The 17180-nt window shown below is 40.3% G+C and overlaps 1 protein-coding gene across 1 annotated transcript in view; it reads right to left on the bottom strand.

Annotated features, from left to right (window-relative positions):
- The window catches only part of ZNF536 (zinc finger protein 536), a 232536-nt gene that overhangs the window by 71746 nt on the left and 143610 nt on the right, over positions 1 to 17180 (bottom strand). Inside the window, exon 6 of the mRNA XM_066327932.1 lies at positions 1134 to 3305. Within this exon, the coding sequence (XP_066184029.1) occupies positions 1134 to 3303 (2170 nt within the window). The 5' untranslated portion in view covers positions 3304 to 3305. The remainder of the gene's footprint in view (positions 1 to 1133; positions 3306 to 17180) is intronic.

Raw genomic sequence — 17180 nt, 5'->3', positions numbered from 1 at the left:
ACTAAAATATTTATCGAAACTGGGGGGGAAAAAGCTAAAAAGAATTACCCTCAACAGCCTGCTACCAGCTCTTTAACAGTGGGCAATGTAATGCCTTAAGGTACCTCAAACTGTCTTTCATTTTCTAGACTTAATGGCTGATTGCAGAAATCAATGTTGCCATTAGTAACAGAGTATTTGTTATGGCATGATTTCCTCTGTTGTTAGGCTTGCAGAATGATTACAGTATTAGTGAGGTGCTTTCTTTATAAAGGGCTGAAGATATAACTTTCAATTTACTATCCATTAGTAAGTGACTTTGGAAATATACATGAGGCCAGAAATCTTACCTGTTGTTACTTGGAGATTTTATTTCAGCAGTCATAGGCTAGTAACTTTAAAAATTGCACCAGGAAGCTCAATATTTTATAGACATCTCCAATGAAATATTATCTGCTTTGCTATTTTTTACACAGCAAGTTAACATGACATACAATACAATTAAAATGTTTCAGTCCAATTTCTATTTTTCTTGTACTTTCAAATGGATGAGGATTAAGCAGAAGGCTTCACACAGGTTAAAATCTGCACATAAGTTAGAAGATTGTCAAAAGGTTAGTAATTTGTATTTCTGAATCTCTTTTTAATCAGTCTGGTGGCCAGGTACAAGGACACAGCTAAGGAACTGACGTGGCTGTCAGAACGAGGGCAATCAGAGAGGTGAGCCAACATGCAGTTTATTAACTGCAGCTCAAAGAAGGCAGCTTTCCTCACCCTTTTACACGGAGGACAGGGCAGGATCTGCAAGAGAGACACCATGAATAGAAGAGGAGGAGAAAACCAACTTCCAAAACCTGGAGGGAGAGGCCCGGGAAGTGACACAGCCATTGGTGGCTGCCCAGAGCCTGCACGGTGGGAAGGTGTCAGTTGGAAAGCTGGGAAAAACCTGCCCTTGGAGGGGAAAAGGGTGAGCAGAGAATTAACCTCGAAGGCATTGAGGGAACCCAAACACAGATGTTCTGGCAAGTAATACCACATCCCTGTGGACTGTAGGAAACAACCTGACAAGAGAATGCATAAACTACTTTACTGCTGTGATTCCAAATGCAGCTATGAAGCTTTCAGTGCAGAGAGGGAAGAAGAAGTTATCATACCTGAAGAGGACGGTGAGGAAGGATGAGGGCTGTCCTCCTGAGCACTCCCTGTCTGCGAGAGACCCCCACCTACTCCGCTTTCTTCAGTAATGTTAGAGGACCCTGGTGTTGTTGACCTGCTGACAGACTGAGACTCTTGATCACTTCCAGATCCACGCCGCTCATCGAGACTACCTTGAATTATTTCATCTTCTCCTTTCCTGTCTCTTTTGTGGACCCTGGAATGAACGACCACTTGGTGGTATGTTCTAAAAACCCTTCCGCAGTCCGGGCATTCAGTTGGCTTCTCTTTTATGTTTCCATGACTTTGTAAGTTGTAATCGAGTCCCTGGTTCATACCATGTGACAAAAAATCTCTACTGCCTTCTAAAGGGTCTAGTTTGCTTGGCAAGTCTCTCTGATTGCCCATTTTAGTGCTGTGAACCAAATCAGCAGGCATTTTCTGCTTAGAGCCATCTGCTCCTACTAACACATACTCCCGCTTCTCCTTATCAAACATAACTCCAGCATTTGCCAAAGTGTCTTCGTGGCTGCGCTGTATCTGCTGCTCTTTAGACAAAAAGCCATGTTCCATGGCCATTCCCCTTGCCATAAGCTGCCAGGCCTGATAGCTGTTTACTGGATCCATCTCTGCTGCTTTGGCAGCAGCTTGTAACCTTTCTATACAGCTGGATTTCAGAGGAGGCACCAGATTGAGACAGCCTAATAAAGAATGTTTATCCCCTTCGGCAATACTGTGGCCAATGCCAGAAATGGGTGAAAGGAGCTTCCCCAAGACTTCTTTCTCTTTCATGGGCATATCTCCTTTGTTGTAGATTTGATTTTGTTCGCTTAACCTCGCTTTGTCAGGGGGAAGAAACCCGCTCTGCAAACATGACAGATATCTTGAATACAAGTTTGCGTGAGCTTCCTGGGACATGCTGCTGATGGAGACAGGTACCTCAGGATCATTAGGAGATTTGTTCTTTACAGACAGCTTATTCAGGTGAACTTTCATGTGGTTTTTAAGAAACCAAGGCTCTTTGAATCGCCTCCCGCAGATCTGACAGCAGTGTTCAAAGGAATCCTTGTGCTTTCTCATGTGGCCTTTTAGGAACCAGGCTTGGCTAAACACTTGGCCACACACCTCGCAACGAAACTCATTGGTGGATTGCTCCCCATTCCCATTGGAGCCCTGGCCCTGTGCTGACTCTGCAGTTATGTGAGCCTTCTCCACGTGGCTGATCAGCTCCTCCTCCTGTGAGGCGGCGAAGTCACACAGAGTGCACTTGTAAGGCTTGTGTAAGATCCTTATGTGCCTGTCCAGCTCTTCTCTCTTCTTAAACTTGCCTTTGCAAAACGTGCATCTGAACCCGGCTGTCTGAGCGACGACTTCTTCCTGGACGCTGACTGGCTTTGGAGAGGGAACAGGGTTTGAAATATCAGGTGTGTTGTGATTAGGTGGCACAGACAAGTTACAGTTTGCGAGCGGCATGGGCTGGGTGTGCTGCTGTGCCTTCACATCAGGTCGTGGCTGCAAGAGGCTGCTCTTCATCTGCTTGTCCCGAAGAATTGCTCTCTCCTCCAGCTCATGTAAAAGTCTGTTTTCTTCTCGAACCCTTCCACGACCTTTGCCGAGGTTTCCAAGCTTGTGAGTACGCAGGTGTATCTTTAAGTTGCCTTTCTGAGCTGCTCTGTGGTCACAGTAGGGACACTTGAAGGGTTTCTCTCCAGTGTGAGTTCTCATGTGCAGCGACAGGATGCTGTTGAACCGAAAGCGTTTCCCACAGAGGGGACAGGGGTACTTCCTGTTTTTCCTGGCGTCATCCTCGATGTCACTCATCTGAGACATAATCCCCAGATTCTGTCCATTGAGGAACTGCTGCAGGTCCACACGCCCGTTCAAGCTGGTATCAACCTCTCTGTTGAGCTGGTTTGCCAGCAGGGCCATCTGGCTGCTGAGGGGCTGGTTTGCTATGGACATGTGACTTTTGTCTTCTAGTGGCACTGACGCCTTCTCCTCGGGATTCTGCCTGTTCTGGAGCTCTGGGAAGGCATGGCTGAGCTGGGAAGTGATCTGGTGCAGCTTCTGACTCATTGAATATTGCCCATTGAGAATGGTGCTGTTGAGATGGGCGTCAGCTTCTGGCACAGCTGAAGAAACACCAAGGCACAAACTAGCTTCCTCCATCTCTGAAAATCAGAAGATATTTTAGATTCAGACTGTGAAAGAGTTACAAGCATTGAATCACAGGCATGCAGTTTACATTTTATGTTTTACCTGCTCATAATAATGCAGAGCAATTAGTGTCAAAACAATTAAAAGTGTATTAAGTACCAACTGTGCTACACAGTTTTGATCATACATGTACTCATTCTGCATGTGTACCAAGAACTATTAATTACTACTTTAAAATATGTGACACTTTCAAAATCTAATTATTACAGAAGGGGCAAAGGCTTTTACCACCTCCCTTGTCCTTCTTGTGAAACTGCACCTGTCTGCATTTCTAAATCTATAGAAAAATAATCTTATGCATCTCTCCCATTTTCATTAAGAAAGCCTGCATAACCCCCCCAAAATTAGAAATCCATTTGTAACTTTCAGTTCCATTAACCATATTCAATATATTACACATTCTACAATGAGAAAGATAGTTTTATGATTTGACAAAAAACCGATGCTATGATATTTACTGGTGTACAATAAAACAAGATAATGTTTTGGGAAAAAATAAAGGACAAGCTTTAGAACAATAAAAGGGATTTTGCTTTAGTCAACAAAAAGTGCAGTAATATCTCATTAAGCTGATTAGTATGCTGCTTAGAAACAGTACTAGGTGCTGTAACACATGATTATAATCATAAAAATCCTTCAGTGTTTGCAAGTAAGCATTAACGAGGTATATTAAATTTTAAGGAGACTGCGACTACCAGCTTTGTAAACCTCTGAGATTAAGATTTAACCCTTCTGTTACAAAACATTGTTATTTTGTCATTTTGAAACTGAGCCCATCAAAAGGCACATAAATTATCTTCTGCCAAGTCTTTTAATTCATCCTTGAGAACCTTCAGATTTCTTTTCCTAGGAAAACTTGCCAGATTATAGAAGCAATATCTCTGTCCTTCGATGGGTAAGACGTGATTTAGGACACTTTGATTTGTTTTAAAGAACTCTCTTATGGAACTATATAAACCTATTAAAATCTGGGGAAGGTGTTGTGGAAAGCCTCAACAAGTTTAAGAATTCTAATAACTTTCCTAATACACGGTAATGACTACAAAGTGTAGCTACAATATGTATATTGCAGGAAATTAGAATTCAAAGCTGTTTGTTAAACACAAGTGCTCTGTTCTGGTCTGCATAATCGTCCACAATAATCCATCCTTGCCACTTCTCTACTCTATACAGATATAATGTATCTATAAAATTCTGTTTAAAATATAAAGTTTCACATAACAAATTCATAAACTATATGATGCTATAAGGTTATATTAGACCACAATTAAGATTTTTGTTGTTCAGTGGAGTGATTTGACACTTTATTCACTTACAAAACCACTGAATTCTATAGGTTCTTAAAAATTAAATTGGTCAACCCCCTCTTTGGCTTTAGCTAAAAGCATTTTTTCACTGTGTCTTCTACAAAGGCTCCAGGCACACCCTGGGTGGACACCATTCCTCACACAGCTTCACAGTGGCCACTTGATAGACAGCTCCAGGTCCATACCTGGCACATACTTAAAATGCGTGTAACTGTGCTCATGGGAGCAGTCCAGCAGGCTTCAAAGGGTGACTCTTGAAAGCAAAGTTCCACACATGATTAAGTATTTGCAGCATCAGGGCCTAAAAACAAAACAGCTATGGGAAGTCTTCAGGGGGAGACCTCTTTGGTCCTGACAGGATGACTGAGGTTGTGACACAATGCAGATCTTGTAAGAAGTACAGGAAAGAGTTATACTCACTATTATTAAAAAAGAACATGAGCTATCTAATTTTGCCCATATATATAGCAGATATTTTTCAAAACTGTTATTTTAACAGTGCTCTGATTCAGGTCACATATTGGGGACCCATTATTTGCATGCTATTAATGTTACAATTTATGAAAATATTCAAGAAATCAAGTAGATAAAAGGACCCTGCTTTAGTTTACCATGTCTGATTTCCAAAGGTAGAGGCTAGGAGAACATAATCAAGCCAGGTGTTTACCCAAGGCCATGTAGCAAACAAGTAAAAAAATCTTAATTTCCATTCTAGTTTTCTGTGCAGCAGACCACAAGCTTTCAAAATGCAGGTACACACAATATTTTTTTTTTTTTTTAATTTTTGAAAGTTTGCTTAACTTTCGGAACAAACCAAATTTCACATTCAAAAGGATAATTGAGACTTATAATCCTTAGATCTGCCATTGCCTGAAGTTACCTGAGATTTTGAATATCTGCCTATGTGCTTCTTAAAATAAAAAAAAAAAAAAAAAACTAAAATAACAACACGAGAGAAACCCCAAAACCTGAATCTACTTTTTCTCTGGATTGCACACACCCAGGAATGTTATTTCTCCCCACCATGCTTAAGTAAGGCATGTTGGCAAACAAGAACATGACAATTCCAGAAATGCATAGCATGTGCTGACACACACATATATTGAAGAAGGTTTAGAAAGATCTTTGTGAATTGTCATTATTCTGTAACAGCTTCAAAAATGCAGTCTAAATTTCACTTTTTTCAGTTGATCTCAATAGGACCTGATGCCTTTACATGCTCAGAAAGGTTTGGGTGGTTAATGTTAGCCTTTTATGCTCTATCAAAGTTTGGAAATGTTGACAGATCCCAGTGGAATTTACTAATTCTGATGTTTAACCCTAAGCATCAGTTCAAATATATGGTTCTTTGGATTGGGGAAGGGAGTTGTTGTTGAGATTTTAGTTATTCTGTGCCCCTTTTTCAAATATAACTTAAATAAAAGTAACAACAGCAGTTGTAGCTGGAACATAGTAATTTTTCCTTTTTGCTATTCTCCATCTTCCAAAACCATACAGAAATATGTAATGTAGAATAAGGAGAGAACAAGCAAAAAAGAAAAAAGAAAAAAAAACACAAAACCAAAACCAAAACCAAACAAACAAACAAAACCAACAACAACAACAACAAAAACCCAACAGTTTAGAGGAATACAAAATCCATAATTTCTCATTTAAAGACCAATAATATTGGATCAAGTCGGGGGAGCTTAAACCCCCCTACATGGATCTTTTGGCATAGGAAATGTTATACATTTTTGATTAAATATGCAGAAAGGTCAGCAAAGCCTCTGCTTAGTGAGCAACAACCAGCCCTGAATGCTGCTTACTCTGATCAGCCATGCAGTTTCTGGGATCCAGCTACCACAATCTCAAGATATATTCTTCATTTAAACTACATTTCCCCCCTCTTCTGCCCCTGCTTCTTGCAGGCCTGTTGCTTCCTCTGGCTCTGAATTGTCTCCTCTTTTCCTCACTCCAGGCTGGTTTCATTGCAAAGTATAACCACGGCATTGAAGGTACTGGCTTGTGAAATTTCTCCTGCTGCCCTGCCCAGTTACAGCTTTTCTGAACACAGGGACCTTGCTACTGCTCAGCTTTCACAGAAATGACTCTTGCTATTCCTTAGCCCTTTCACAGCAAAACCTACCAAAATCTCATCTTGTATCCACATGCAAGACAGAAAAATCCACATCCTCATCCATCATTCCACTATGAATTAGATAACTCTATCTAATTTGCCTAATTTCTCTAAAAAAAAATTAGCAATTTCATTCTCTCCCTCTTTATCCATCATCCCTGTCTAGATCCATGGCCAGACAGGATTACACCAGGTGGGGTAAGGGGCTTTCATTCCCCAGTGAGGCTCATGCAGTTCACAGTGTCAAGGTGTTCAAAAATAAAAAATCTGGAAATGTCAATTTATAAGTGACACTTTGATGCTCCATGATAGGGAATACATCTAGCTTTTAATTTTTAAATATATAGTCTATCACATTATTTTCATGATCCTGATCTCTCATATAAGGAAAGCACAGAATGTTTTGCCATCTCTCATGCTGAGAACAGAAGCACAATGTTCTCTGTAGTTAACAAATGTTTACAAAATGAACTGCAAATCAAATTTGAGATTGTTAAGAAATTTAAAATATGTTTGTTGAAGTTTTTTTAGTAAATTTATGACCTTTAATTATCTCAAATGTTCTGTAAGGACAAAGTCCCGCAAGATGTGGCACCGCACCAGAGCATGTTGGGATCAGGACTTGTTATGGACTGCCCTTTCTAACCTAAATAAACCCTCAGCTCCTGCCTAAGTGAGCTGCTGTGGCCAAAAGGCCCCAAACCAACCCTTCTGCATGCACAGGCTGTACTCATCTGGGCTCACACCGCACTGGGCAGGGCAGGAGCACCCTTAGGAAGCACCACACCCACCATCCAAACCCACCTGGCCCTGTTCTGTGCCCAGGGTGCAGGACCCTGTTCCTCTGAGGAGGAGCTCAGCTCATGGAACTCACTATGGGATACAGATATTATAAAAATTCTCTCTCTCATCTCCTCCATAAAGGTACAGTGAGACATTCAAGTCCCTTTGATGATACTAATAGTTATTTTGATTTCACTCACATTTTTTGCCCTCAAGACTATTTCCTGTGATATCAATAGCGAAAGTTCTAGCTTTAGCCATTTCAATTGAACACACAGATTTTATTTAACTATTTGAAATGGATTACTGGAATTTAAAACCAATTATGACACCAGAAATGCCTGTCATCACAACTACATTAATGTAATACGAGAAGCTGAGCTTCCTCTTGCTGGAAACAGAGAAAAAAAAATATGGCAAGCAGATTGACAGAATTTAAAGATAAATCTATGCCTACACACACATGTAAACATATGCAGGCACACGCATATCTGTGTACAGACACATATGTGCAGACACACACCTGTTATCTTTGGAAACAGATGGACCAAATTCAGCTCCTATTTACACCTGTTCATTCCTGCTGGACACACACACACACACTGAAGCTCTCCCCTCTTCAGTGCTGTAGAGAAAACAGTCATTTTAAAACCACTGTTGTGCTGTTATTATAGCTTAGATTAGGTTAGTTAAAAGATTTACAGTTCAGTAAGCAAAGTAATGCTTTACAAGCTCACGTGTTTAAACGACAAGCTCGCTCTGGCCCTGATCCTCTGAGCAGTTAGAGCTACACACACTGTTACTTATGCTTTCAGAATATAGACCTGGTGTTTACCTTTCCAGATAGAAAAATTCACATATATCTACATTATCTTGTGGTCCACTGGCAAATTCTAAATACTCCTATACAGACTGCTTCAGTTCCTAGCTACTTGTAAACAGGTACGGCTGAGATCAGAATATATATTGAATTTTTATTCAATATTGTTTGTATTGTTGCAGGAGAAACAGTTGAACTAAGGCTGTTATAAGCATAATACACTCCTGTTAAGAAATACAGAACACCAGACTACTGAACCCTTTCAGGGTCATTAAACAGCTGTAAACATTATTACAAAAATAAACCAGAGATTTCATGCTTACATTTTAGCCCAGAGCTTGGTGTGCTGAGCAAGTACATTTTTTTCATCTCTTACAATCAACGCTGGTGACATTTGGGCATCCAAACAAATTACATCACAAATATTACTGAGGTGGGTAGGATACTGAGCAGTTTATTTGCCAGATGATTAATATATAAACAGTAGGGCAGGATAAATGACCTACTCTTCTTTGACTGATTTGTAGGCAATACTAAGAGACATAGATGTAAATAGTTAGATTTTAACAAAAACACGTGTGCACGGAAGGGGAGGGGAGAGATCAGCTGTATTTAATGCCACCAGGACAGCATTATCCAGCCTGATAAAATGAAATAAACATTAGGCCAGATTCTATTCTCATTTTAGTTATGCAAAATAGAGTAATTGCATTGACTTCATAGGAGTTTTTGTTAAGTAGGTGTCCTGTTCCTTGGGGTCCTGTTCCATGTAATATAATTATATCAGGAAAATATATGGTTTCTGGAGTATAACAGGATGTCTTTAAAAAAAAGAAAGTTGGCCTACAGGTAACGTGTCCTATCTATTTGTTTTTATTTAAACATTATTAAGGCCAGCTTGGTGATTCACTCTCACTATTAGTGGCATTAGCACACTGAAGTTTTGCAGGCATTGCAAAGCACAGGTAACTTGGTGGAACAGAGCAGCAGAGGGGCACAGCCTGCCCAGAGCCGTGGGGGAAGCAGGACTGCCCCCATCCCACAGCCCCAGCAGGCTCCAGGGGCTGCAGCCTCACACCAACACCCATCCTCCAGCAGCCAGGACCACGCAGGGGGCAGGCATCTGACAAAACTGTAGCTGCTTTGTAGTGCTGATATTTAAACAAGCTGCTTATTGATTCCAAAACAAAGTACTCCTTTAGTAACAACAGAGCCAACTCATTCCACAACAGTTTTTATGTCTTAAAGAAGGGTTAGCAGAGGGATTTTGAAGTTTCAAAAGTCATTAGCAGACAGAAAATGGTTTGCTGAGACTCTACTGCCTTTGCTCTGGGCTGGGAAGAGAGTTGCTTTCTAAAATACCTGTTACATCTGCAGGGTACTTTCTAGTTAGCACAGCCTTTGGGACTGATAACTGATCAGTGGAAGATAAATCACCAGAACAGTCTTTGGTTGGTAGCACCCATGGAGTGGAGGACTATGAACTGTTTGTGATCACAATCTAGGAAGATGAGCACAGAGGAGAGAGGTCATTTATAAATCTCACTCACAGATTAGAATAGAAAGATTAGAAGAATGCAGACAAGCTGTTTGATTTATTGCTACTTTGCATGTGACTTAGCAAAATCTGTTTTCCTTCTTATTTATTCTATTTCACTTGCATATACTTAAGAAGTCAGATCCAAAGAAAGGAAAGATAAATAATTGGTACTGAAAGTTCAGTAGATTAAAAAGTAAAAAAAAAAAAAAAAAAAAAATTCTTTTCCAGGCACTAGTTGCATCTGGGATCATTATCTTTTAGCTTATAAACATTGATTCTCATTTTATTTTTTTTTTCCCTAGTGATCTTTCGATGGCAAATGTAAAGATAAGAGTGATACCAAAATTCATATTGGAGCTTTATTTCTGGAATGCTTCATTAAACGAAAGCTTCTGTTACTTTAGAAACAGCATTTTTTAAAGTAAATTTGTTATTTTCATGTAATTTGGAATGTATACAACTGATTAAACCCTCTCCAATTTGATCAATTTCCTGTAGCTCCTATCTGATCATTCACTTTAATTAATCTAACTGGCATCCACATCAGATTGAAGAAACCTTAAAATTAAGCTTTTAATGAACCACTTTACCATCACAGAGTACAAATAAAATAATAAAATGCCTGGAAGACTTTGCAAAGCATATTTATTATTTAATTTTTGTCATTTTTACAGTATGGAATCTCTGAATTCTCATCTGAGGACACGGCACTGTGGCTCAAGTCTGCAATGCTCTAACCCATTATATAATAGTAAAAGATACATAATGTTGACCCTATTAATCCTGAATTCCTCACACAGGAAAGTTCCAAATAAAAGGCCAAGCATTTCAGCCGGCTGAGGACAGGAGGATCAGGCCCCCTGAACCAATTACAAAGAAATCAATAAAGAAGAGTTAAGACCACAGAACTCAAGGCACAGTTTGAAACAATTTAAATCCAAAACTGTAATGCTGGAATGATGATTTTTTTTTTTCATTTCACAAAGGCTTAGACTTAGATTTCGTGCACAACTAAATATAATGTCAACTGCACATATGTCCCAAAGATCAAAGTATGATTGACTGTGAAATATTCATATGCAGTAGCCCAGCGAGATTTTATTCACAAGGGCACCTGTCAGAAGCATAAGCTTGGATACAAATCATCAAATAAGTATGTAAAATCATTACTAAAATCCAGGCATGCAATCAGATAGTCAGTTGTCTGAAACTGCTGGACTGTAGCCAGCACAGTGGCTCAACAGACTAATGCTTTGGTCTTTGCAGATCCTCAGGGCCCTGGTTCAGTTCCTCCTGCTACTGGTCAGGTCAACTGTCTGTACCTAGTGTTGACTTTCCTGGCACTTAATGCTAGGAGCAAAGCAAAAAAACCCGAGTCCATAAGTTGCCTTTGACCTGAGCCACAGAAACATCTGCTGGTTGAGTCACGAACTGCTTGTTGGCCAAGTTTAACAGGAGCCGAGCCTGCTGCGGATCAGCTCTCTCAGCAGTAGGTGTCACTGCAATAAATAGATGGATTTCAAGGGACAAAGACACACACTGCCAGAGAAAATGCATAAACAGAACATCCCTGAATAGAGAGAGTTTCGAAAAGAACTATGTGGTCCAATTAGACTTTTCCTTGAACTTTATGCAAAATGGTGGAAATCTGGTTTAGGGAGGAATTAAATTGCACGAGTGGGATTGCCAACAACAACAGCATCATAATTCTGTCCTTTAGTCCTGTGTCACAGAGATCCTTTAATTCACATTAATCACCTCCCTGCAATCCCAGGTCTATTAGGTAAAGACTTCTACAGTTAAACCTTAAAAAAAATTAAAAAAAATAAATAAAAATAACTCTCTAACAAATTGAGTAATTTTCTCTAGTGAAACAAAAGACCTAGTTATATGGCAAGACACTGCACACTCAAATGTAGTTGTAGGACTGAAAGACCACAAGGTTAGCCTATTTTTTGTGAAATTAGAAAGCCCATAAGCCAACACTATCTGCATACAGAACAAGGAGAGAGAGAAGACTTATAACAGCTTGGGGGGTGGGGGGAAGATGTCTCAAGTATAGATTTAATTAATAGAATGCATATTTTGAAGAAGCAGTAACCAATTTATATTTGAAACAGAAATATTTGGTATGCCAAGTAATATGACTGAGGTGTCAGCCAAGTCTACACCATATTTGGTTTCATTATCACAAAATGGTTTGTAGGATAATTAAGGATGCTCCAAATTGCATGCTATTGAGTTAGACTGTAGACAAAACAATGCCTCACTAAGCATATGGGCTACCTGTGATGACATCAAGACAGAATCTACATGCCTAAAAATGTTCTAAGAAAAAAAGAAAGATTAATACATTAAATCTTGTATAGCCTGTTGCACAAGACAGAGAACATATGTGACAATACATACCCCTAAAGTACATATATAACCCAACTGTGTTTATTTTACTTCCAATAATACTGAATGGGGAACAAAAGAGAGGAAGAACTATAGGGAGAATGAAAAGGTAAATTGCTGCATTCTTCAAGGTCAGTATACTTAAGAAAAAACAACATTTAAAAAAAAAAGTCATCCCCCATGAAAAGCATTAAGGGCCACACTACAAATGTGGAAAGAGCTCCTCCCTTCCCCTCCAGCAGCTGCTGAAACTTCCCCAGCAGTTACTCCCACCAGCTCCTGTCCCAGTATTCCCTGAACACCTCCAGCACACGGAACCCCAAAGCACACCATGATCAATTCAATCCAAGAGGAGAGAGACACCTTTGCTGAATGTCTCTTTGCTGGGTACAGAAACACCCAACATCCTAATACAATGGAAATGGAAACAGGTAGAAATGCACAAGTAATTTGCCCAATTTCAGTGCTCCCAAAGAGCATAAAGGGACCAAGTTTTTCAGAATTTCAGCACTGTAGAAATAAGTATCCCTAGCTGATCATTTCCATCTCTCATTTAGGAAAATCTTGCCATGTATCTTGACTTAAATCGATGGCTCATCCTTTGTAAAAAAGCCAGGGACAGCATCCAGAACTCTTGACTCCCATTGCTTAGTCCAGTATGCCAGATAGCTTTCCTTTATCAAACACTACTGAAAAGATTGGGGTTTTTAGCTCACGGCAAACCTGTTAGCATAAAACTTTTTGTTGTTGTTAAAATACTAGTAAGAGTTAATTTTTTTTAATAATGGAGATTCTCAGCTGTTAATATCTTCTATCTCCAATTTCTATCATCTTTCTTCCCTTAATCCAACTGATTTTTCTTCTCCCTATAACACATGGACTTGGTGACAAAATATACCACACATAATTTAGATGGTCATAGTGATTCTTAAATACTGTTTGCTTTGATGAGTTCTTACTCATGATATCAGTTTAATACTAATTTCCAGGAGGAAAAAAAATAGGATAAAGCTGAGAAAGCCTTAGTTGCAGTGGAATGAGATGGAGTAAAAGTTGCAGTTGAAATAGACAGGGATGCTAGAAGCAGGTTGATGCTGGAAAAACAGAGCAAACATTTCTCAGAACCCCCTTTGTGCTTGTGGTCTTCCAAAAAGCAGAAAGAGAAAACTTGTTAAAGACTTAAGTAGAAAAGATAGATGAGGAAACACCATACAGACTAAGGCACAAAAACAATTGTACTTATCTATCACCAAGTAAAATGAAACAGAAGAAAACACAAATCCCCTTTATTCCATTTGTGTTCTGTTCTGCCAGTATTCCTACTGATATATCACTGCTTCTGTCATTTAACTTCATTAATTGATCACTGTCATGGACACAAGAGCAAAGCTGGGAACTCTAAGGCCAACTTGTACCTCCTAAGCTGCCTTCCCACTGATTTAAATGGCACCTTAACCAAGGTGTGGTTAGCAGTCACTGCACTGCTCAGACACCCACCCTGGATCAGGAAACCTCCAGAAAAAAAAGCCCTTTATCATATGTCCTTTTAGAGAAGCAAAAAGAAATACATCACACTGCTCTTTCAGAGGGAGGAAGACAACCCTAACCAGAAACATCTATACTAAAAGTAACTGACTTGGGGTATTTCCCTGTATTTTCCCAGCTGCTTTTAAAATCCTCTCTACCTGTTGCAGTGAGATTTTTCTGCCTCTTCCTCTGAATGATGGTCCCAAACAGATGGTCCCTTTGTAATTAAGTCAAGGCAATAACAATTATGTCACACAAGTGACCACATAAAAAAGTCCCACCTTTGCAGTGCTCTTGGCTGCAGTGAGGCTCTCTGAAGTGAGCAGAGAATCTCCTCCCCTTGCCCTGGGGGATCAGGTACAGGACAGGGAATCACCTCGTGCATCTCTCCAAGGAAGCAGAGATGTGAGCACTGGCTCTGGTGAAACAGGACACAAGTGCAATAGCCTTCAGGATCCTGGGCACCAACTGCTGTTTGGACACCCCTGTTTTATCTGGACACAGTAGCTTTGATCATTAATAGAAAGGAAACTGAAAACTTGGCACACACGTGGCAGATAGATGAATGGGAGGAGAAGGAATACTGTAAAAATACAATAACATATCTGCAGGATAAGAATCCTTTAAATAATTTTGATGTTAATTGCAACATTCCAGGCCCTTGGCTGGAAAGACAGCTCCTCGTGGTGATAGGAGAGTGGTAACAAAGCTGACAAAGAAAGTCTGACAAATGCAATCACAGGATGACAGACCCTGGCAAGTTCAATTACGGCTGCAAAGTCAGGTGGGAGATGGACTCTGCTGACTGTAATATATCCTTAGCAGCCAGCTCTGGCCATGTACAGCTCTGACCAAACTCCTTGGAGTGACTGACACATCCCAGGAGCCTTCAGCCCCAGGGCAAGCTGAGAGCATCTACAGTTGTTATCAGAAGGACCAGGGACTAACAGAGAGTGCTCTGCTGCAAGATTTCAACACAACACACAAATAAATGCCATAAACTCTCAGTGAAACCCCTTCAAGGCTCTCAAAAAGCCTGTGCAAATGAGCAGTTTGTGTTCACTTTCTCCAGCTCATGTAAAGGTTTACTCAATGTTAATTTAGACTGCTGCAAACCTGTGTAAATCCAGGTAACTCCAGCAAACCACAAAGCCAGACACAGGAGGGGAAAGGTTTGGCTGCTCAGTTTCAAGGAGCTGGCCATGGAAGGCAGTGAGTTGGCTCCCACTACTTACAACAGAACCATCAGAGAGATTCTCCTCCTACAAGACTGAATCCCAAATGCCCCAGAGCTGACAGCATTCAGGAGTTCCCACACAAAATCTCTGCTTGGGCAATGGTATTGCTTCTGTTGCCCAAGCAGAAACGTTTTTCTGAATTCCAGCCCCTTGCACCTACACTTGTGAATATGGAGATCATTATACCTCTTTCTAATTAAAAAGCATTTTCATCTTCTTAGTTTTATACTTCAGAATAGACTAACTATTCTTATTTGATGCAAAAAAGAAAGAAGTGGATGTATAGAGCAAATTGTGGCTTCTCATAGTTTAGTGCAAAATTATCTAAGAATTTAAGTCATGTTTAATCAAGGTATCTGGCTTCTTTGCAGCATTATTTTCTTTTTTTTCTTTTTGTATAGTAACAAAAAAAAGAAGTATTTTCCCAAGTTTTTGTTGGTACATTTTATTCTCCTAGCAAGTTTTCTAGAAAAAAAAAAAAACAAACAACTTCTTTGTTCTCTGAGTTTTCCAAAAATATTGTAAAATGACAATGGTATAAAAATTATACTGCAAAAAATTTAAGCACTGTGAATGAGCAGAGTTATTCATTTATATCCCTAGCTTATGAAATGCCCGTATCATGTATCCTTTATCCAACAGCAGACTCTTTTAGCTTCAATCACAGGAGCTAACAATATGTTATTGATATGATTTCAGGAAGCTGTCAGCAGGCAGCTTCGCTTTCAGCTCCCCAGCTCTGGTGAGCGCACACGGAACGTACCTGCGCCTCTCCCGCAGGAGAGCTGGCAGCGAGGGGCACATTCCTGTCAGCTGTCACTGTGGGATAAAGAGAAACCTAAACAGGCCTTCCTCTCCAACTGCACCCTCCCAGCCCTTACACAGAGAAAAGGGGCTGCTGGTTTCGCTGGGAATGCTCAGCAGCACCACAACCCCAGGTGTCCGAGCACTGACCACTGTCCCTGCAGAGCTGGGGCAAGGACCAGCAGGGCAGGTGCCCCAGGCACTGCAGTGGGCTTTGACCCTCCCTGCCCCATGCCCATCTCCTCCCTCAGCTGCCCTTTCACAAGTGCCCAGCCTCCTCCTGTGCCCTCCTGTTCTGCTCAACACAAAACCAGTAGGAAGATGAGGGAGCAGGGGGTAACCAGGTGTCTGCCTCTCCTGCAAGCAGAGGGGTGAAATGGTGTCTGAAGCTTTGTACACCCCAAGAAAGGTCACCAGGAGCTGTCACAGCCTGACTCCTGTACATGGAGGTACAGGAGGTGTAAATAGGGGTGCAAATCAGGACCTCTGGTGTCCTAGTGCACCTGGTCCTTTGGGCTCTCTTCAGAAAACGGGGTGCAGTAGAAATGAGGGGTGAGGCTGTTCTGTAAAGATGAAAACTTCTTCATTTCTAACCACTTCTGCTGGAAGGAAAAATAAAGTTGGCATGCAAATAAGTCCAGTATTTCATAGACTATATTTACGTGTTACTTTATTCTTAGGATCTAAAGAATAATCACAAACGTCAGAAGCCATGACAGGTAAACTAAAAGTGCAGCTCTTTCCACTTTAGAAAACCAGTGGGTTTTAAAAACTAGTTTTCGTATTGGCTTACAAGCTTTAATAACAAAGGGTATTTTGTACTATTAGATGTTGGTCATTTTTTTTGTCTGACAAAGAGCAATAACAGACTGCTGCAGGAGTTAGCACAGTTTTGGTGAGGTTTTTTTCCTCCAAATGATCAGAGAAAGTACCGTACTTTCAGGATGTGCCTCACTTGCTCTTAAAAGGGTAAAAGAAAATATTCTCCTAGCTATTCTAAGCCTGCCATATAAGTATTATGCTGTTACAGATTTCAAAAGGTTAGCTTCAATGAACCTGACATCAGTATAACCCAAAATAACCCATTCAAGAGAAAAGTAAGAAATAATTGCTGTTTTCTCTTTTTTTTTCCTCAGCTATATTGCTATAATGATTTTGCATAACAGATTGAACAAAGTGCTGTTGTGACAGGTGGTAGAATTCAGCTAGTAAGCACAGAGACAGGGTTCAATTTAGTTTGTGAATCCTTTAATTGTTGTGCAGCTAATTAAAGAAGGTTCTTTACACTCGCAAG

This window comes from Sylvia atricapilla, chromosome 12 (genome assembly GCF_009819655.1).
Source record: "Sylvia atricapilla isolate bSylAtr1 chromosome 12, bSylAtr1.pri, whole genome shotgun sequence".
Classification (NCBI taxonomy): domain Eukaryota; kingdom Metazoa; phylum Chordata; class Aves; order Passeriformes; family Sylviidae; genus Sylvia; species Sylvia atricapilla.
Note: the sequence above shows the minus strand (reverse complement) of the source record. Positions and strands in the feature narration are given on the sequence as shown.